The sequence below is a fragment of the Nuphar pumila genome, chromosome 1 (genome assembly GCF_984573655.1).
Source record: "Nuphar pumila chromosome 1, dmNupPumi1.hap1.1, whole genome shotgun sequence".
Classification (NCBI taxonomy): domain Eukaryota; kingdom Viridiplantae; phylum Streptophyta; class Magnoliopsida; order Nymphaeales; family Nymphaeaceae; genus Nuphar; species Nuphar pumila.
Genome location: NC_143249.1, coordinates 12,604,437 through 12,626,358, shown reverse-complemented (window position 1 = coordinate 12,626,358; position 21,922 = coordinate 12,604,437). Strand labels below are relative to the sequence as shown.

Below are 21,922 nucleotides of genomic sequence, written 5' to 3'. Positions count from 1 at the left end.
TAGTAGTTTATCCGGTATGGCCTGAGTCTGGTTCATGTAGTTTTTATAGAGTCTGAGTATGGTTTTTCTTATGATGAATCTGCCTGTACCCCCGCCCGCTGACCGCGCAGCGGGACCCACGCCGAGGGGAAACCCCGGACCCTGCTTATATATATATTACATTGTTGCCCCTGCTGCACCCCCGCACCCGGGTTTTTTGGAAGTGCCGAATCCCCGCACCCATGTGACATAGCTACCCACTAAGAAACACTTAAGCAGATTTTTGGTGTTTTTTTCAAAATTCTGACCTTACAGATGTAATCTATGTGCTTGTTTTTATAATTATCAGTTCTTGGAGCATTTGATTTCGATGCATGGATAGCTTTTTATAAGGTTTCAAAAATCAACAGTCTACAATTTTCATAAATTTTCAAGGCTCCAAATACCAATTTTTCCATCCAAAATGCATGATCCAAGTGTCAATTTCTAGTAAATTAATCATGCTGAACACATCTGTAAGGTCAGAATTTCAAAAAAACACCAAAAATCCAATAAAATGTTTTTTAGTGGGTAGGTTTGGTGGGTTTTCTAGTGGGTAGGTTTTCATTTCCCTATATATATATATATATATATATATATATATATATATATATATATAATCATGAGATTTTCCCTAGCCAAGAAATTCCAACAACAATATTTGTGACATTGACCATTATTAGCATGTTAAGCAAGCTCATTCTCATTCCAGCCTCTCACTTGGCACCACTCCATACTTCACTTCTCCAACAAGTATCATCCATGAACATTGTATTGGATTGATGAGAAAGATGATTTAGCAGATCTTTCCATATCACCAATTAGGTGATATCCTAAGCTATTATGCTGTATTATACATTGTGTTGGGATTCTTTTGTTTTCCTTATCTCTGAATTTCTCAAAAATAGCCTATCCGCCAGCTCATAAAGGTGCCACATCCCCAAAAATTAAAAAAAAAATTGTTTCCTTGTTCATAATGTTTAAGACAGAAGACATACCATGATCATATTGACTACTGTGTGGAGACAAAGATTTGTCAGTCTCATTTGACATGAATACACAAAGGGGCATCACAAATTACCATTGTTCATACCCACCTCAAATTATGGATTTGTCATGAGAAAAAATTTGTACACCAAAGGTGGGAAAATGCCCATCATAGTAATCAAAATGAGGTTTTCATAAGCAAGTATCATAGTAATAGAAATGAGGTCTTCAAGAGCAAGTACCAGATATGTACCATACCTTTGGTACAAGTGTGTTTCTTTATTTTGTCTTAATTAAGTTCCTTTCTATGTGTCTATCGTTGACAACATACCAAACTATACACATATGAAACAGAAAAGCAGTCAGGTGAGCATGTACACACACAAAGGCAGGCAGGCGTGCATGCACACACACACACACAAGGTTGATAAAAATGGACTGGGAAGAAGCAACCGGGATGCATGCCTCTGGCCAGTCAGTAACTTAATCTGAAATGATCTACCATAATAGTGGACAGTTTACCCAACATACACTGCATGCATTCCCACATGAGCATGAACCATATATGTTGTGCGGAGTCCAAATTTACTCCCACTTATTGGTAAGAATAAAAAAGCAATCGCTATGGTTTTCACAAGATCACACCTGTGCAATGCAGCACACCCAGATCAGCAGGGAATACAATTTTTGTACCTGAACAGGTGCATAGCTGGATGGGGCAGGAAGAGGGGCAGGAGCAGGCCTGGGCACCTGAGGAACAGGATAGGCTCCGTATGGATCATATGGAGTTGTAGGCAGCAAATATCTGATAATCAAAGACAAGCATTTCACACCATTGCATAAAGAGGAAAAGTATATATATAATTTCAGATCAATGAAACGGAAAAGTAAATAAACAAAATTGTAATTTCAGATGATATAGTGTCCACATCTAGTAGTAATCATCAGAGGGGAAAAAGGAAAAAAGTTATATACCCTTGTGGTCCCCAGACAGGTGCAGCAGGAGGGTAAGAACCAGGATGAGGATAACCACCATGAGTATAATCACCCCCTGTCCTCATGCGTTTACTTTGATCAAATGAGGTTGAATCAGTAACACCTAGCAATGAATAACAAAAGTAGATCAAATGATTACCAACCTTCTATACAGCAAGAAAAGTCATACATGACCATGAGGGGACAACTAAAAAACAAAGAATATGCTTTGGAAATATTCATGTATGAAATAAATAAAACCATCTAATCAAAACGAGCAGATGATGCAGTTGTTAGGAGCTACAATACATATCAAACAAATGGAATCTTATATATAACATGATAATAACAGCCAATAGCCAAGATCGAGTGCCAATGGTTAGCCTACTTTACAAAAAGCATCCTGTGAGTATGTATCTATGAACATCACGTGACTATCTAGCAAATTCCACATGATTTGTTTTGGTTTGAAACACAATGCAAACTCCAAGAAAAATATCTACCAAACGGCAATGGTTATTCTTGTTTACAAAAGGCAACCTGTGTGTGTAAACATCGTGTGCCTATGTAGTAATATTCTACATGTACCTATATTTTAAATTGAAAGAAAAGCAAATTCCAAGAAAAATAGCTTCTAAACAGAAAGCAGAAAGATAGCTAAGATCAGCAAATGCATATAAAAGAATGGCAGATAAAGACAAGAATAGAAAATAATCACTCAACCGAGAAAAACTAAAAAGCTAGCTAAGATATCTACAATTACCAAAGAAAGCAGGATGCTGTCATCTGGTAAGATCGAGCGTAAGACAGCATGAGTACAGGGTAACAATAGGAAAATGTTGACCGGCCCATGGCCCATTGACAGACCAGGCCTAGGCCCAGTTTCGGGACAGGCTGGGCCCCAAAAAACTGGCCAGAGCCCAGCCCATTCAGCCAGGCAACAGGCTGCCCAACCCATTGTCCAGCCTTATGTGTGCACCGCATGAATGTTTGTCATTGATCATGTCTAAATCAACTGTAGGTCCATTTAGGTTTGAAATGTTAAGAAACTGATTCAGTTAGGTTCGCTGTCAAGTTGGCTCCGACTGGGTCAGACCAAGGTTGCCAGACTAGGAAGCATAAGCGGAAAATGATATGGGAACTATGTCACAGGGATTCGGCTAGGAGGGTGCCGCACCCGCGTCGACGCGACTCAACGCGGGTGCGGGTGCCGCACCGGGTGCGGTCAACTCGATCCTGGGTGCGTTGACCGCACCCAGGATCATTAATGTCCATTTTTTAAAAAAAAAATTGCCCAAATGGGCTTCGAAATTTTTTTAAAAAAAACTTTATGCTAGTCTGTCAGCTGCTGACAGACTAGCATAAAGTAAGTTTTTCACGCACAGCTGCAGCAGCTGTCTGTCAGCTGCTGACAGCTGCAAAGTTTAAAAAAAAAACCCGCTTATTCCCCAACCCCCTTTATATATATATATATATATATATATATATATATATATATATATATATATATATATATATATATATATATATATATATATATATATATATATTACTTATTACATTTTTGCCCCTGCCGCACCCCCGCACCCGGGTTTTTTGGAAGTGCCGAATCCCCGCACCCGCGCCCACACCCGCACCCATGTGACATAGTATGGGAAGCGGAAGCGAAGCGATGCACTTTAAAATGTATAGGAAGCGGGAAGCGAGGAATAAAAAAAGCAATACAAGAATTGAATCGGAATAGAAATGGAACAAAAATAAAAACTAAAATAAAAGTGACTATTCTTAAATTTCATTATTTTTTAGTGTAAGAATTCAATTTTTAACAAAATCTAAAAATGATGACTGCCAATTTAGAGAAAGCACATGGAAGTGAGTGAGAAGTGTGAGAAAACACATAAAAAACATGAAAAATAAAGTAAAAAAACTTATAAGAAGAATAGATGAAGCATCAGGAAAGCACAGGAGTAACATGAGAGAATCGAGATTCTCATCAAGTTTCGGAAACAAGGAGTATCACGCTTCCAAAGCGAGTTTCCGGGAAGCGGGCTTCTCGCCTATCTAAGAAGCTTATATTAACTCTCGGTCAGACAAAGTAAATCCAGACCCCTACCTTAGTTGTCAAAAGCGCTAGGCGTGACCCAAAAAAATATTGAAAAAGTAAGAATATCACAATAAATTGTTAATTTTAAGAGAAACAATTGTGATTGTGACCATGAATGTATAAGTGTGTATTTTAATATAACATATGCAAACTTTGTACACTTGCATAACATTGAACACAATGTTGTGAAAAGCGTTGAGGTGTAGCGAAGTGCTCCAGTGCTCCACCGAAAACTAATGCGAGGCGTAAAGTGTAAGCCTCAAATTTTCTTTTTGAAAACTTAAAAAATACTTTAAAATATATCTAAAAATACAAATAAATAAATAAAATGCTTTATTGATAAAGCAACAACCAATAATTTACAAAATCTCAAATAAATACCAAAAAAATTTATTATACATAATAATTTTTTTCTAACACATAATTATACAAAAAATTATTGGTTTTTATTTTATAAATGACTTCCATGAGAAAAACTACACAGGATATTCATTACCCTTACTATCTTCTCTACAATCGATGCTAGTTTGATTTTAGACTTACCAAATGGATCTAATACCATCAAATATACAATCCAAGTCTGACATATTATTTTCATATTTGAATCGTTCAAGTAAGATCCAAACATGCATTCAGATTGGACTCCAATTCGCTTAGCATACAGCTCCACTGCTGATGACCATCCATCTCAATATATGTCAGAAAGACACGTCGTCGACACGAGGATGCATGGGCAGGTTCGACTCGTATGTTTGAAAATGTTTTGAAAAATAAGATATGAGGACACAACTTTTTGAAGTTTTAAATTAATAAAAAACATTTTTTTGTTATTTTAATGTTAAAAATGCATTTTATTAAAATAAACCTTTATAATAATAATAAATAATACAATTTAATGTTTTGAAAATGCATTTTTTGTTATTTTTTTGTCATTTATGCCTCGACATGCTCCTCAAGGCACAAAGGGCCTCACCTCAAGGCGACAAGCACTTTTTGCGCCTTGAGACACGATTTTAACAACACTAATTGAACATAAACACAAACAATTATGAATGAAGTAAACATAACATATAAACAAACAACTATGAATGAAGCAAATATGACATAAAAACAAATAATTATGAATGAAGCAAATATAACATAAAAATAAACAATTATGAATGAAGCAAATATAACATAAAATCAAACAATTATGAATGAAGAAAATATAATATAAAAAACAGACAATTATGAATGAAGCAACTATGACATAAAAACAGAAAATTACGAATAAAAATAGTGTGTCAAACCATCTCTCTCTCTCTCTCTCTCTCTCTCTCTCTCTCTCTCTCTCTCTCTCTCTCTCTCTCTCTCTATATATATATATATATATATATATATATATATATATATATAATGTAACATGTTTATATTTTTAATTTTGTATCACGAAAAATACATGTAATAACTAATATAAATAAACATACATTATACACATGTGAAAAAAGATACAGAGAAACAGATTATATAATATAACTGAAAACACTGATTATATACCTGTGAAAACACAGAATATATGTGTGTGTGTGGGAAACACAGACATATATATAGTATAAATAATATACCATATATCTGTGAAACAGATTATATAAATGAAATCAGAATATATATATATAACCGAATAAATATAATATAAAAAACAGACAATTATGAATGAAGCAACTATGACATAAAAACAGACAATTATGAATAAAAATAGTGTGTCAAACCGTCTCTCTCTATATATAGAGAGATATATATAATGTAACATGTTTATATTTTTAATTTTTGTATCTGTGAAAAATACATGTAATAACTAATATAAATAAACATATATAATCTATTATATACATGCGAAAAAAGATACAGAGAAACAGATTATATGATATAACTGAAAACACTGATTATATACCTGTGAAAACACAGAATATATGAGTGTGTGTAGGAAACACGGACATATATATAGCAGTGTTGTGAAAAGCGTTGAGGCGTAGCGAGGCGCTCCACCAAAATCTGAGGCGAGGCGTAAGCCTCGAGGCGTAAAGCGTAAGCCTCAATTTTTTTTAAACTTAAAAAAGATTATAAAAATATCTAAAATTATAAATAAATAAAAATTGCTTTATTGATGAAACAACAACCAACAAGAAATAAAAAATCTCAAATAAATACAAAAAAAATATGAGATTAACATGTAAAAGTAACATTAATGCAATAACTTGATCTACTTATCTAAGAAATAAAATATGCACAATATTCATTCAATAAAAAATTAACAACGAAATGCATATTAGCATTTACAACATCATATGGACATAATTAGAAAATGCATGTTAGCATTAACAACTAATCAATTCAATGGATTCAACATATCTTTTGATTTTTTTTCTTCCTCAACCGAATGTAGCAAGTTGTGCATGGCTTGCCAAATCAATTCAATGACTGGCAACTTTGAAATCTTTTTTTTTTGTCACCACAATAATGTGCTCAACTGACTACTAAAAGAGATAAAAACCATTAAGAATTGATTTAGGATGATGACCAGCCAGTGGACCCACTAAGTTTTTTTTGTTATGAGAAGCACCCTTGACAAAACAGTCTGGACCAAAGATCCGCCGTAGTAAATCAAAAGAAATTCCTAATTTAAGTAATTTAAGCTAATAAACTAGAATAAATCAAACAAAAAATAATTAATGTTAAAAACCTAAAGAGGATTCTCAAAGTTGCAGTAACAAAATCTCATAATCATCACTCAAAAGAAGTAGGGCATTTATCCCACACCTTAAAGAAACCTAAAAAGATGACCAGCAGATCACAATCTATATAGGAGATTTTGGACAGAGGGTTGCAGTCCATTCATCCTTTGCAAATCAAAGATGAAAAACCTATTTAGTGAACCAATGCTTTGTCCAAAAGATGGAAAGATAAGTCGAAGAAAAATCAGAAAATACAAACTGAGAACAAGAATGGGGAAAAAGTGAAACTTACCCAAAATGTACAAACTACGTGTTTCAAATGAATGAACTTGTCTCCTCCTTTCTCTCCGACAACAAACCCTAATACACCCAAACAAATTTTTGGCCCCCGAACTCATCTCCTCCTAACTCATCGCGGGGGGAGGGGGGGGGGATGGATTTTTTTAAAAACCTAATTTTTGGTCAAATGAGGGCTTTGACCCTCATTTGAGCAAAAATCTGAAGCGTATACGGCTCACCTTGAGGCGTGCCTCGCCCCGAGGCTTGTGCCTCAAGGTGTATGAGGCGCACGCCTTGGGGCATTTGCGCTTTATACCTTCGCCTCAAGGCACAAAGGCCCTCACCTTGAGGCGAGGCGCGCTTTTTGCGCCTTGAGGAGCGCTTTTAATAACACTGATATATAGTATAAATTATATGCCATATATCTATGAAACAGATTATATAACTGAAATCAGAATATATATATATATATATGTATATATATATATATATAACCGAGTGGAGGGGTGAGAAGAGGAAGAAGAAGAAAAGGTGAAAGGAAAAAAAGTGGAAAAAAAGAAAAGGGAAGAAGAAGGAAAAAGAAGAAGAGGGTGGAAGGCGTGGGGTCAGAGGAAGAAAAAGAAGAGAATAAAAAAACAAGAAAAAAATGGGAAGAAGGAAAAAAAGAAGAAAAAATGAAGAGGATAGAAGGCGAGAGGACAGAGGAGAACAAAAAAAAATGAAAAAAAGGGAAGAAGGAAAAAAGAAAAGGGAAAAAAATGTACCTGGTAGCTATGTAACCATGACACGCCATCTAGGCAGCCATACCCGTGTCGACACGGGTATGGGTACTGAACACAGTGCAGGTACGCAAGGGTCAGGTCCCACACTGAACCGGCTCGGGTCGAGTTTAGATCGGACCTGAAACAGAAAAAAACAAAACAAAACAAAACCAAAATGCACCACCCCCCTTGAAACCCTTAACACTCTCTCTCTCCCCTGAAACCCTTGACTTCCTCTCTCTCTCTCTCTCTCTCTCTCTCTCTCTCTCTCTCTCTCTCTCTCTCTCGTCTTCCCCCTCTCTATTGATTCCCCTCTTTCTCGTCTTCTCTCTCTCTCGTCTTCTCTCTCTCTCGTCTTCCCCCTCTCTATTGATTCCCCTCTTTCTCGTCTTCACGATCTCGTTTCTCCCCCTCCCTCTTATTCCACCCTCTCTATCTCGTTTCCCCCTTCTCTCTCTATCTCTATCTCTCTCGGCGACTGTGATATTCTCGGCTCACCTCCGACGATTCCCCGACGGGCGGTGAAGAGGTCCTTTCTATTATTTTTCTTTGATTATTAAAAGTATGATATTTCGTGAGAAAAAAAATTTGGTTTTCTTTTTTGTTGAACATGGGGATTTTGAAGTTACTTGTTTTATCATTTTTTTGAACATGGGGATTCTTTGAATAAAAGTTGTTAGCATGTTAACTAGTTTAGTTGCTTGTTCAATGTTAAATTATCTTTGAATTTATTTTGTATTTATGTGATATTTAATATATATATACATATATATAGTCGTGTCCCGATACCCACATTTTTTGGTACCCGTATCTGCACAGTACCCAAGTGACAGCCTGGTAGTCTCCTCCTCCTTCTCACTGTTGCCATGAGAGAGAGAGAGAGTAGAAAAGGGAAAGGCATAGCCCTTAACCTTTTATAGTTGCCCTAATAGCTATGTCACATGGGTGCGGGTGCCGGTGCGGCACTTTCAAAAACTTGGGTGCGGGGGTGTGGCAAAATATATATATATATAGTCCAAAAGTTGGACATAAATGACCCTAGTTGTCTCATCTCTCCAAGGGCTTTGCTTGTTGGGGGTAGGTGTAAAACCCACGATTTTACAAAAAAAAATCGGACCCTTTAAAAAAAAATTTAACACCCACGCAGCAGCGGGCCTTCGTTTTTTTTTCCCTCTGCTGATAAGGGAAACCCCTTTGGGGTTTCCCGATTTGCGTCCTCTCGTGCCCTTTAAATCACGCAAGGGTGAGGGGGAAGCCCTCACCCCTGCGCTCCTCCTCTCCCTCTTGATTGTGCACTCTCTCTCGCTCCCAGCGTGCAACCGAACCTCGGTGCCGAAGAGGACGTCGGCTCTCACTCAGGTACGCATCTCCTTCTTCTCTTCTTCTTTTCTTCTTCGTCTCCTTCTTCTTCTGTTTGCCGAAGGGCCGACAGGAGGCCGGCGGCTCCCTGCCGTGCCCTCCCCCTTTCTCTCTGCGCTCGTCGAAAGGCTAGCGGCTGCCTGCCACGTCCTTCCCCTCTCTCTCTTTGCGTTCGCCAGAAGAAAATCAGGAGCAATTTTTTTTGTCCAAAAATTAGACACAAATGACCCTGGGTGCGTTGATTGCACCCAGGGTCCTGTTGACCGCATCGGGTGCCGCACGCGCACCCGCACGCGCACCCGCGTTGCATCGACGCGAGTGCGGCACCCAGTTTGTTGAGTCCCTGTGACATAGCCTAATAGGTAGTTGACCAGGCTTGTACTATTTCAAACTAGGTCAATATAGTTAATAAAACCAAAAAAAAGACATCATTGTCCTCGCTGCCTAGGCGGGGAACAGCCTAGGTGGTGCCTAGTGGAAGAAATAGGGCCCCACCGCCTATGACCAATAGCCCAGGCGGTCGGGCTGCACCTAGGTCGCCTAGGCATCGCTTTTAACAACTAAGCCCCAACATCCATGGCTGGCAATCTTAATAATCAGAACTATCCCCATCTGGAACCTTATAACTATGTCACATGGATACTCCTTTTTGACTGTTACTCTGTATCTCTTTGTAGACAAGTCATACAGAAAACTTCATAAAAATGGCCTTATCCATGTGACAGCCTTATAACAAACCAAACTGCTAAAAGCTCCTAGCACGGAAACTTCAAAATATGTGGTTAAGGATCATACAATCGTAGTGACAAAAGTAAAAAACAGCAAAATCTCGGCAACAAAAAACTCGCAAAAAATTATAAAATTTGTAAATCTCTAGTTTCTTCAGCAAAATCTCAACAATAAAAATAAATTTAAAATAAAAAATTCATAAATAAATAAAAAATATTTTTATAAAAAAAATAAAAACATATTTAAAAATAAAAACACGCAGTTTTTTATGATAAATATCAGACAATAACATAAATATCGTTAAAATGTGATATTTATGTTTCTAATGACAAAATTGCAAGAAATTGCAGTTTTTAACCTTTAGCTTTAGGTAATTTCTCGCGAGATTTTCACTCAATTTTCAAGCGATTTGTCACTATGGATACTATCACTTCCACAAAGAAAGAAATTCCAACCAAAAGTTATTATGTAGGATGTTGATGATGCCAAGATTTCTCTTAAACTACTCAAGAAAATGCATCAAGTAACGACCAAAGTCCCAATGGTCCAAAAAAGATTCTTTAAAAAGAGATTTCAAGAGTACAACCTCTAAGTTACCCTAAAGCACGCTCACCAACAGCATGCAACAAAGTAGCAAATAGAGAATCTACGCCATAGTCACAAATAGCATCGAGATTTGCAATTTTACCGCTATAAAATCACAATCCATGATAATCACGACAATTTTGCGAGATTTTCAAAATCGCTTATGTCTTGAATATCTCGCCATATTATTGTGTTTTATTCATGAATTTACCGTGACTTATAAACCAAACATGCCCAAAATATTTATTAAAAGCGAGGGGATTAATGCCCACCTATGTCACATGGGTGCGGGTGCGGGGATTCGGCACTTCCAAAAAACCCGGGTGCGGGGGTGCGGCAGGGGCAAAAATGTAATATATATAAGGGGTTCCCCCGATGAGGGTTGGGGGTCCAATTTTTTTTTTTGGTCCATAGGATTCTTCAAATTTCATTTTATATACAGTTGCACGACCGCTAAAAGAAATTTATTGGATTGGACATGTGGAAAAGAGAGGTTTACACAAGGCTACAGCTAGAGCACCCATCTCGTCAGGAGAACATCGTCAGTCAGGAGAACAGTGAATACTAATAGACAACAAGGCTACCACCATCATTATCATTTATTATGGAGAGAGAAAATCCTTTACGAAAAAGAAGGATCAGCAAGGCTACCACCATCATTTTATCATTTATTATGGAGAGAGAAAATCCTTTACGAAAAAGAAGGATCTGGATTGAAAAGGCAGGAGCAGCAGCAGCTGTCAGCAGAATATTTTTTTTTTTAAAAATTCTGCAGCCCGGCAAATTTTTTTTTAAAAAAAATCCAAAAAAAAAAATGGACCTAAATGATCCTGGGTGCGGTCAACGCACCCAGGATTGGGTTGACCGCACCCGGTGCTGCACCCGCATCGCGTCGACGCGGGTGCGGCACCCTGCTAGCCGAATCCCTGTGACATAGATGCCCATTTTCTAAAAAAAAAAACTTATTAGAAGAAAGGGCATTTAATGCCCACCTCCTAAAAAGATTTCAAAAAGTGTTGCTGATGCGGATAACTCCACGTGAACACTTTTGAAGTTTCAAATTGAATGTGGAAAACAAAGGGGAAACCATCCCTTTAAATAGAGGTGGGATGCGCACTCCTGCACCCTCCTCATCGATATGGGACTGCTATTTCTTTTGTCCCTTTTGTAGTTTCTATTGTATGTTATTAAGACTCATAGAAGAGCACTTACTCCACTTCCTTTTCAATACGTGATTATTTGTGTAAATTATTTATCAAAAGATAATATTTTGCAACCACCCATACCTAGGTATTTATTTATAAATTTTTACAATATCTTTATTGAATATTTAATATGACATTTTTAAAACCAATATTTTCTCGAGATTTTATCTAAAATCAAGATTTTGAAAACTTCTCAAGATATTCCATTGCGAAGAAATTCCCGAGAACAATATTTGTGACTGATCTACGCTGCAATTGCACAAAATGTAAAATAACGAGGGAGTGGGAGAAAAATTCACAAAACATTTGTTGACCGAATCACCCAGCTTTTGATCTAAAAGCTAATCTTGGAACATGTAATGAAACAAGAAAAAGTACACAAACGGATGCCTCTAAGGGCTACAAGAATACTCGAGTGCGCAAGCACAATATGCCACTTATGGGCAAGATACGAACTCACAAAGAATCACACAAACACAAGCCACTAAAGGGCTACACAATATAAAAAAATAGATAATTTATTTATCACTAAAATGCTCGAGAAAGCATAGAGAAATACAATGGGAGAGATCCCATATTTATAGAACAACAAGAAAGCAAGAGGCTAGCCCAACGGCTAGTTGGGCCAGTCCCAACCGCTAGAATGCCATACAAAGTAAAAACAAATAAAAACAAAAAAATGATTTACAAAACTGCTCCCTAATGGGCAGGTCCTATTACATGATAGAAAAAGACAAAAATGCCCTTAAGGGGCATGTCCTATTATTACATGCATGACATAGGCATAAAATATGCATACATACATACATATATATATACATACACACACACACACACACACACACACACACACACACACACACATATATATATATATATATATATATATATATATATCATACAAATTAATAGAACTCTCTCTCTCACACACATACATACATACATGCATGCATGCTTGAACGTGACTCCACACATGGAAGAAAGTCAAGGAGGAGGAGATCAACATTAGGACTTGGTGGAAGGCATTAATGCTAAAAGATTGCAGGGGCCTAGGGGTTGACTTAAGTTTTAGCCTGAAACACAAATAATAGAGAAATAGGACTTAACAAGCCAACATTGCAGACAAGATAAGCTTGTCAATAAAAGAAATCACAATATTGATGGTACACACATACACAATGACACACACAACTCTGTACATGTCAAAAAGTCATGGAGGTGGTGATCCACCCATTACTGTTAAGACCCGAAGAGAAGAAATGGGAGGTTGAAAGATCATATGTGGACTTAAGCTTGAGCCTGAAACATAAATAAATGGGTGAACTTATGTCAAGGAGGAAGGCATAATCTATCACTGTTAAAGACATGGACAGAGTTAATGAGAGGTTGAGAGATCATAGGTTGACTTCACTTTTAGCCAGAAACATAAATGAATGGATGGAGTTTAACACATAACTTGTGTAGCCAAGGGAAGTTCATCAACAAAAGAATAAAAATGGTCATGTTATGTCCACATTCACGTGTACCTGCATTGCAGTTACAAATTACTCTTTAAACTACTCTTTCTTTTTCCAGATATGGCTGTTGTTGACTTCGAGATTGTATTAAAAGCATAAAAAATTGCCTATAAAGTTTCCATCTTTGATAGGCAACGTGACAATCTCTCACATTTACAAAAAAATCTTGAACTTATCTACTCTTCATCTCTCCTAAGTTCAAACTCTCCATAAGCCCATCGACTATTATCATGAAAACCTTGCATCCCATGAAAAACTCAAAAAAAAAAAAAAACAGATAAGGCAGGAAGCACCCTTTCTCAATCCATTTATGTGCACATACCATGTTCCCAGCATAAGAACTATGAAAAAACATAAAAGCTTTATCTTAATAATGAGATAATGTCTGCTCATACGGAGTTTAATTCATTAAGGCAGTTTTCGGCAATACTAATCACAGACGTTATGGAAATAAATAGTTATGGAAAGATAATTCCCAAGCCCAGCAATACTAATCAATGAGAAGGTTAAAACTGCAATAACAAACCTCTTTTGAGAAATAAATTCTTCTTTGCCATCTCAGTATGCAAAACCGACTTTGTCTCTGTATCAAAAACCATATCCTGAAGACAAATATAACACATGGAAAAAGAAGAATGACCAATTATTAGCAACACAAGCAATGCTTAGAGCCATTAAACTCTATCCAGCATACTACAAGCATAAGAAAATACCCACAAAAACTCACAATTTTCCAGCCAATTATACAAAATACAAAAAAATCTAAAATGCAAAAGGCCGAATTCACCAAAACGCACCCATCCATATGAATATTTTCCAACACCAGCTCACTGAGATTTTGAGCAAAACTAAAGCAGAATTCATGGTTAGCCTCCCAAAGCATAACAGAAAAATTAATATGGAGTCATGCTAAATTCTGGCCAAATAATGTAGCATAGAAAGGAGTTTTGGGAAACTGACAATAATTCCAACAAAAAAACGAGGAGGGGAATAAAGAAGGCGAAACGTTAAGTAGCATATCTAAACTATTGGCCTTTCAATAAGCAAGCCTGTTCCCAAGGTTCTTATTCATCAGAATATATAATATATACATATATATATATATGCAATTTTTATTTATCTGAAGCCACAACTGATTTGTTGCTGATTGTTAAAAAACGAAAAGATATCAAACGTAAAATGTCTGGATTTGCCTTCACAGTAAGGTAGCCTTACTGCCATTCACCTCCTTGAATTTTCGGTAAGCCTTTCTTGTTATCCAGGCCCTACAAATCAATTTGGTCATCCCATTGCTCTGATGGTTGAGCTATTGAAAAGAAAATTAATCGGTGAAGAACTAGTTAGGCACATTAGGAGATAAGAAACAAGTATTTAGGAGATGCAGTTCTACAAAAAGAACTAGCCAGTGATATCATATGACTATATAATATTTTATTTTGTGATAACCTGTTGAACTTTCACAGCAACCACATGACTTGGATGGGCTAAAACCATAATTTTCAAGAATTACATTCCCAGATTCTCTACTTTGGACAGCAACCATGACCCGACATTCCAAGCTTGCCAGGGTCCTTTTTTAGTTTAAATGGTCACACACTAGTTGACTGTGATCCTCTAGCACTTGGCAATCTAAAACCATAACCCACGATCCTTGCAACCATTGTTAAATATCAATTTCCTTTTATTAAGACAAAGTTACAGGGATATATGAAAGAAATATAAGCTCATAACAGCAGTCTCAGAGATCATAAATAGGCTACGGGAACAGCCAGTGAGAGAGAGAGAGAGGATGGGTGGGAGAGTTCACCACTACAGAGTATATCCTGAAAGTTTAAGGCACATAGACACAGTACAGATACGAGCATGACCTATGTAGTCAAAAGCCTCAACTAGGCACAGACTAGCCCACCTAGTCGGTCCAGGCGTAAATAAAACGCCTAGGCTTTGAAATTCCTAGGTGGGTACCTTAAAAGGTACCAATTTTGCTGATTAAGCGGCGACTAAGGTGCCTAGTCGGCGACTAAGCTGCCCCCTCCTAGACACGAGAGCAGTTAGTTATTTATTATTATTACATATATATATATTCTATTATTTTTTTGTATATATATAATTATATATATGTGTGTGTGTTTGTGTGATTTGTTTTGTGAAATGATGAAAACATGCTTTTATTTATATATATGAGCAATGCTACGGTGCTACAGGAGTAACTACTCCCACATACTAGAAATCATGGTTGTAGGTTGTATCTTCTAAATTAAACCTTATGGATGTACTCAACATAGTTTATTTGATAGGAATCATGCTTTGGATCATGTTTTTGGACAGAAAAATAGGATTTTTTAAGTCCTGAAATTTTGATACATTGTGAGCCATTGATTTTTAAATGTCTTAAAAAACATACATGTGCTATAATCACATGATCGAAAACTTGTTTTCTACTTGCTTATAGATCATATCTATAGGGTCTGATCAACAAAAAAGGATTAAAAAAATTGAAAATCTAAAGCTTCTATTAGGTGGGAGTAGGTACTCCGGGAGCACCTTATCATTACCAATTTACCATATATATATATATGTGTGTGTGTGTGTGTGTTACTTTGCTTTTGGGTTTTTTTCTGTGAAACATTGAAAGCATGCACAGTTATTTTTAATTGATTTTTTTTATATATGTGTGTGTTACTTTGTTTATGAGGATTTTTGTTTATAAAAGCCTAAAAGCATATTTTGTTGATTATACTGAACATGTCATGAATAATTGAATATACATATATATATAGTCACTAGAATATGAGAACTGAAATATGAGAACTAGAAATATGGGCATTTCCAACACTTTTTTTGCAAATCCAACCATGTGGATGTGATTGGCATAGTGAATTTGCTACGAATCAAGATCAACCATTGGATCGTCTATTTTCAATGAAAAAATGTGATTTTTGAATGCTTGAATATTTATGAAGATTATGATCCATTGATTTTAAAGCCTTAAAAAATCTCGTTTATGCATCAAAATCAGATTATTCAAGAGCGGGTTCTTATAAAACCAAGCATGTAGATCACATCTATACAGTTAGATTCAAGAGATAATAACAAAAATCCATGAAAATCGCGGTTCACACATTAGTTCTCATATTTCCAAATCCCATATTCTAGTGACTATATGTGTGTGTGTAGAATTATATATATATATATGTATATTTTGAGTATATTAATATATTTTGTGAAAGCATGTGTAATTTTGTACTTGTGTGATGAAAACATCTTATTAGTAAAAGAATTAAACATATTTTATGTATATTGTATACCTTTTTTATATTCTAATTGGGGTACTGACTAGTCCGCCTAGTCATCAACTAGTCTTTTTAGGGGTCTACCAACTAGGCACCGCCTAGCGCTTTTGACTACATAGAGCATGACACAAATACAAGATATGAAAACATAATTTTTATGAAAATTAGGACACAGGGATGATACATGTGTGAAATGCATATACTTAATCTATAAAAAAATATGTTTCTTAATGATTTCTATATAAAAAATTATGTTTATATTTAAGTAAGACTTGAATTCTTCAAGCACAAAACCATTTATGCTAAAAAATATTAAGAACAATAAAAAATAGAAAATAACAAATAATAAAGATTTGACCAAAAGATGCAGTTACGAGGTCAAGCATGTTCTATAGTGTGATAAGTTTTGTAGCATCATGTTGTGTCATGTCATGTTATAGGCAAAAGGCTAAAACCAGTGTTGTTAAAATCGTGCCTCGCCTTGAGGCGAGGCCCTTTGTGCCTTGAGGTGCATGTCTGAGGCGTAAATGACCTAAGGTGAGGGAGGCCCCGACTCTCTCTCTCTCTCTCTCTCTCTCTCTCTCTCTCTCTCTCTCTCTCTCTCTCTCTCTCTCTCTCTCTCTCTCTCTCTCTCTCTCTCCATGTTCTTTGTTATAGTCTCTTTGCATGTCCTTTTTTATTTTCTTGCTAATTGGTTTCTCAGACCAACAATATGTATCGGATTTTTATATTTTTGTGGTTAAAAGTTGTATGATTCAAAACGATTCAGGCATGAATCGGAATTGCTGACACGATATTGAACCTACCTGAATCCAATTGTATATCAAACTTGTCTGAATCCAAAAATTTTTGCATTTGATCCAACGATTTAAGCATGAATAGGAATCCAATCTATATGTGATAGTACTGGATCTGCTGATCTGGTAAACAAAATCAAAATGTGCTCTTATATCTAAACAAAAATGCAATCTGATCAGATTTTATCCGAAATAGTTCTGACCTAAAATACTGGTCTGGATCCCATCTGAATCCAAACATGAACCAACTAACTGAATCGGAGTCCAATCTGAATGCATGTTTGGATCTTATTTGAATGATTCATATATGGAAATAATATGCCAGACTTGGATTGGATATTTGACAGTATCGGATCCATTTTCACCCCTAGTCCATAGGATGATAGGTTGGTAAGTCTAAAACCAAACTGTGCATTGATGGTAGAGTATTTGGTTAGGGTAATGAATATCCTTTGTAGTTTTTCTCGTGGAAATCATTTAGAACATAAAAACCAATAATTTATTTTATAATTATGTGTTATGAAAAAAGTAATTATGTATAATAATTTTTTCGGTATTTATTTGAGATTGTCTATCTTATTGGTTGTTGCTTCATCAATAAAGCATTTTTTTATTTATTTGTATTTTTAGATATTTTTAAAGTATTTTTTAAGTTTTCAAAAAAATAATTGAGGCTTACGATTTACGCCTCGCTTCAGTTTTTGGTGGAGAGCTTCGCTACGCCTCAACGCTTTTCACAACATTGGCTCAAACCATGTGTCCCAATGACATAAGTCAACCTTAGCTCTGTGCATAAGGTACTCACTCTCAAACACCCCTCCAAATGAAAAGGATGATTGACGATTTTAACACATCATAAAACAATGTGTCAAAATAGGAAAAAGTAAATGGACAGAAGTTATGATAACTAAAAATAAACTTCTCTATCTATAGGAACTAAGTGGATAGGCAAGCCAAGGATGACTAAATTGACCAGAAGAAACAGTTAGGAAGCACACAAGGGGTAAGGTAAGAATCATATTGTGATAGAGGACAATATGTTGGAGAATTGTGAAGACATGGATGCAGCTTCTTTCTCAGCTTCAATAAGATTCCCAACATCTTGGTTGGTAATAATGAAACCAAAAGAGGGTTCAGCAAAAAATGTAGGTTTCTATTTTCGAATATGTGTAGTGAAATTTAGAAGTCTTACGCTACCAAGACAACATCCAATGAAGCCTATCAAAAAAATTAATAAAAAGACAACATCCGATGAAATTAAAAAAAAAATACCAAACAGCCACAAAACATTAACTTACAGTCACCAAAAGGGAGAGTTTTGAGAGAAAGCAAGACAAATATAATCCATCGCAGACAGCAACCAAATATGAGAACACCCTACAAACAGCAATTACAGGAGACATGTTTCATTGGAAAGAGGATAATATTGGGTATCTCATCTATTTGGGAATGTTATATATGTTCCCTATGTAAATGTAATCATGGAAAGTTTCAGATAAGTTTGAGCAGTGACCAGTAAATCCAATACAAATGCAGATAAGGATCAGATCCCATGGATTTTTTTTCCTCTGAAAAAAAAGTTGTACCTCACTTTTGACGCTTAATAGGAGGATCAACAAGGAGGCCCTTTTCAAGGGGCATGCCATGGATTTGATCATATAGATAAAGTAAAATTATGTTTGGATATGGGGAGATCAAACCCACCAAGCAGCACTTGTGATTCAAGAGGATTTATAAGAACTTTGAAATTTGAATACATGGGATCCCACTATGGTCTATATGTATTTATACTTGCAATAATATCAGGGCAAGTGGAGCTTTTGCAATGGCCAAATATGAGTAGTTGATTGAATCAGACCTTGCCACCCTGGCCTACGTAACATGACCATTATACATTTTGTTTCCTATTATGTGTTATTTTCACATATTTTCATCTGTCTCCTCCGTGTCCCCCTTTGTTGATTTCAAGGGCATCGTTTGAATGGCCAATTTGTCACACCATAAGACTTGAACATTTAGGCCATCAATTTGCATTATTGACTTTGTTTGTCTGTATATCAATATTTTTATTTCCATCCCTAAGGAAACCATTGTCACGTAATCCAAACTCTAATAAAAGTGGTCTGCTCTGAAAAGAACTATGTACTAAAAAGCACCAAAAAATAACCCAATTATGTCAGGATGTGGAATCAAGTCCCAGTCAGAAAAAGACATAATATGGTTAAAAAGGAAAATTCTACAACACTTAAAACCTCCTATAGCACAATAACAAACCAAATCTGTAAGATCGACTTCCTTTTTTTCATTCCAAATAGGCACAGATTCACAGAATAATAGTCCAGAAAATTTGTTAGAATTTTTCCTATGCCCTCAAGTACGTAAACTCAGTCAAGCAAACAGCCACCCAACTCAAACTTCTTTTTTCATGTATCTTTGCAGGATTTTCCAATGACATCACAGATGGGAAATATCAAGTATATGATAAGCACAGTTGAAGAACCTGCAACACAAACAAAAGTACACTGAAAGTCCCAAAAAGTGCACTATACACTCCTAAAAGATGACCACAAATTTTCAAAACAAAAAACCGCATTTATATACAGAAGCATCTTAGTAGCCAGAGGATATTCCTCTCCAAGAAATTCCCAATATGAAAATTACATTGTGCACAGGCAGACACTCTTGAAACTGAATATTTAATCTCAACCCATGATTGAGCTCAAATTTCAAGACAAAAGTGAACTCCTATATACTGAGAGAAGATTCACATAAATCTTCAATAAGACTGAGTCATTGAACCATATAAAACAAAACACTTAGTAATCCCACCCTGGCCCTGGAAGTAGCTTAAGTGGCATGTAAACTCTAGAATACAAATGAGAATAAAATTATATTTAATTCATGAAACGGACTAATTATATAAGTGAATTGCTCTCCTGGTCATCTAAGACGTCCAAAATACCCCAACATATGATAAGCAGAAGAGATGAAACAACCCCAGAAAATATATATATATATATATATATCAGATAACTAGTAAAAGGACAACATTATACATATCTTCCTAGGATCCACTATAATGAAATCAGCACTATGGATAGACCCACAAGTAGTTGCAAAATGGACTTCAATAATCAGGGAGGTATGGTACAGTAATCTTCAAAGAATTGAATTTCCCATTTCATAACAAAAACTCAAAGAACCCTTCACATGATGCGCGCTCACTCAACCCTAAATCTTTCATGACAGAGAAACATTGCAAATACACAGATGATCTCATAATCTTCCAAGCTTGGCATAATCTATGGGATAAATTGGGACTACGATCTCTAGTTCTCTATCATGCCATAGCTTATTACAAGACCGAATCAGATATTATCTGAATTTTAGAAACAACAACAACAACAACAACGATAACCGGGCGAGCAATTCACCATTCCAGCGCCATAGCCTATATCTACAATCCGCGCAAAGTTTTTGCATTAAGTAAGAAAAAAACGACTGAATTTACAATTCACAAAACGCTCCAGATTCAAGAATGCGTAACCAAGGATCCCTACATACCAAACAAACGCGATGGATTGATGTCGGCGAGGAGTGGGGGAAGGAATTACCTGAATGGCGTCTTTGGCGGCCATGGCGAGCTGGCCGGTGGAGAAGAGGGCGAAGCCCATGGGCTGCTCGCCTTTGTAGTTGATCTGGGAGGCCTCGTAGCCGGGCAGCCACCGCAGGAGGTTCTGGATCTCCCGCTCCTTAACGTCGGCGGGGAGGCCCGATATGAAGATGGTCCTCAGCTGAAAACAAGATAAAACACTCGATAGAAGAATACCCAAAAGAAAAAACCCTAGGCAGAAGAGGAAAAGGAGCCACAGAAGCAGAGAGAGAGGGTACCTCGTCGTGGGTAGGTTGGGTTCGCATGGGAGGGATGTCGGGCGGAATAGGTAGAGGAGGAACGGGCGACGGAGCCCATGGCTGTGGCTGTAGGTAAGGAGGCATTCCCGCTCCCGCCATTGCAAACCCTAGAGAGAGAGAGAGAGGTGGTTGCTTACCATCGCCGTGCGTAGGGTCGATGGCTGATAAAAAGGGGGTTAAATGGGTCGGGTTAAATGGGTCCAGTTTGGTATGGTAATATTGGAAATCATTGGGTATGGCAATTAGTAGACAATAGCTTAGAAAGTGCAAATTATCGTCTGTTAATTTTTGTGAGATTTTTGTTTTCGTTTTGCTTGTTTATCAGCATGTCTTGGGAAATAATAAATCAATATAAAATGAAATTTGTATACGTTTTGTGAACAAATAGTTAGTTCGTAAAAGAAAACTCGTAAAATTAACTAAGTTTGAAACTCTTTTTTGAAAGGCAAACTGGTGTTAGACTGACCCTAACAGTCATAGAACTATAACTTTGGGTTTTGAACCTGCAACGTCCCAACACAAGGTGACGTGCACTAGCTGCTCCTACCTGACAAGCAGAGCCCCCATAGGTGTCAAAGTTTCAAACTTAAAACGCTCCTACTTTTTATAAAAAAAAAAAAAAAACAGTCTACAAAAGAAAAGAAGTCGAATTTTTCACTTAGGCCTGAGTAATGTTTAGGATCTTACAAC

General features: G+C 36.5%; 1 protein-coding gene across 1 annotated transcript in view; it reads right to left on the bottom strand.

Moving 5' to 3' along the window:
* Window positions 1–21,376, bottom strand: part of LOC149848001 (uncharacterized) — a 34,062-nt gene extending 12,686 nt beyond the window's left edge. Inside the window, exons 1-5 of the mRNA XM_090013041.1 lie at window positions 21,212–21,376; window positions 20,935–21,114; window positions 13,757–13,832; window positions 1,981–2,104; window positions 1,699–1,810 (exon numbers count right to left, since the gene is read on the bottom strand). Of these exons, the coding sequence (XP_089869167.1) occupies window positions 1,699–1,810; window positions 1,981–2,104; window positions 13,757–13,832; window positions 20,935–21,114; window positions 21,212–21,331 (612 nt within the window). The 5' untranslated portion in view covers window positions 21,332–21,376. The remainder of the gene's footprint in view (window positions 1–1,698; window positions 1,811–1,980; window positions 2,105–13,756; window positions 13,833–20,934; window positions 21,115–21,211) is intronic.
* Between the last annotated feature and the right edge of the window lie 546 nt (window positions 21,377–21,922).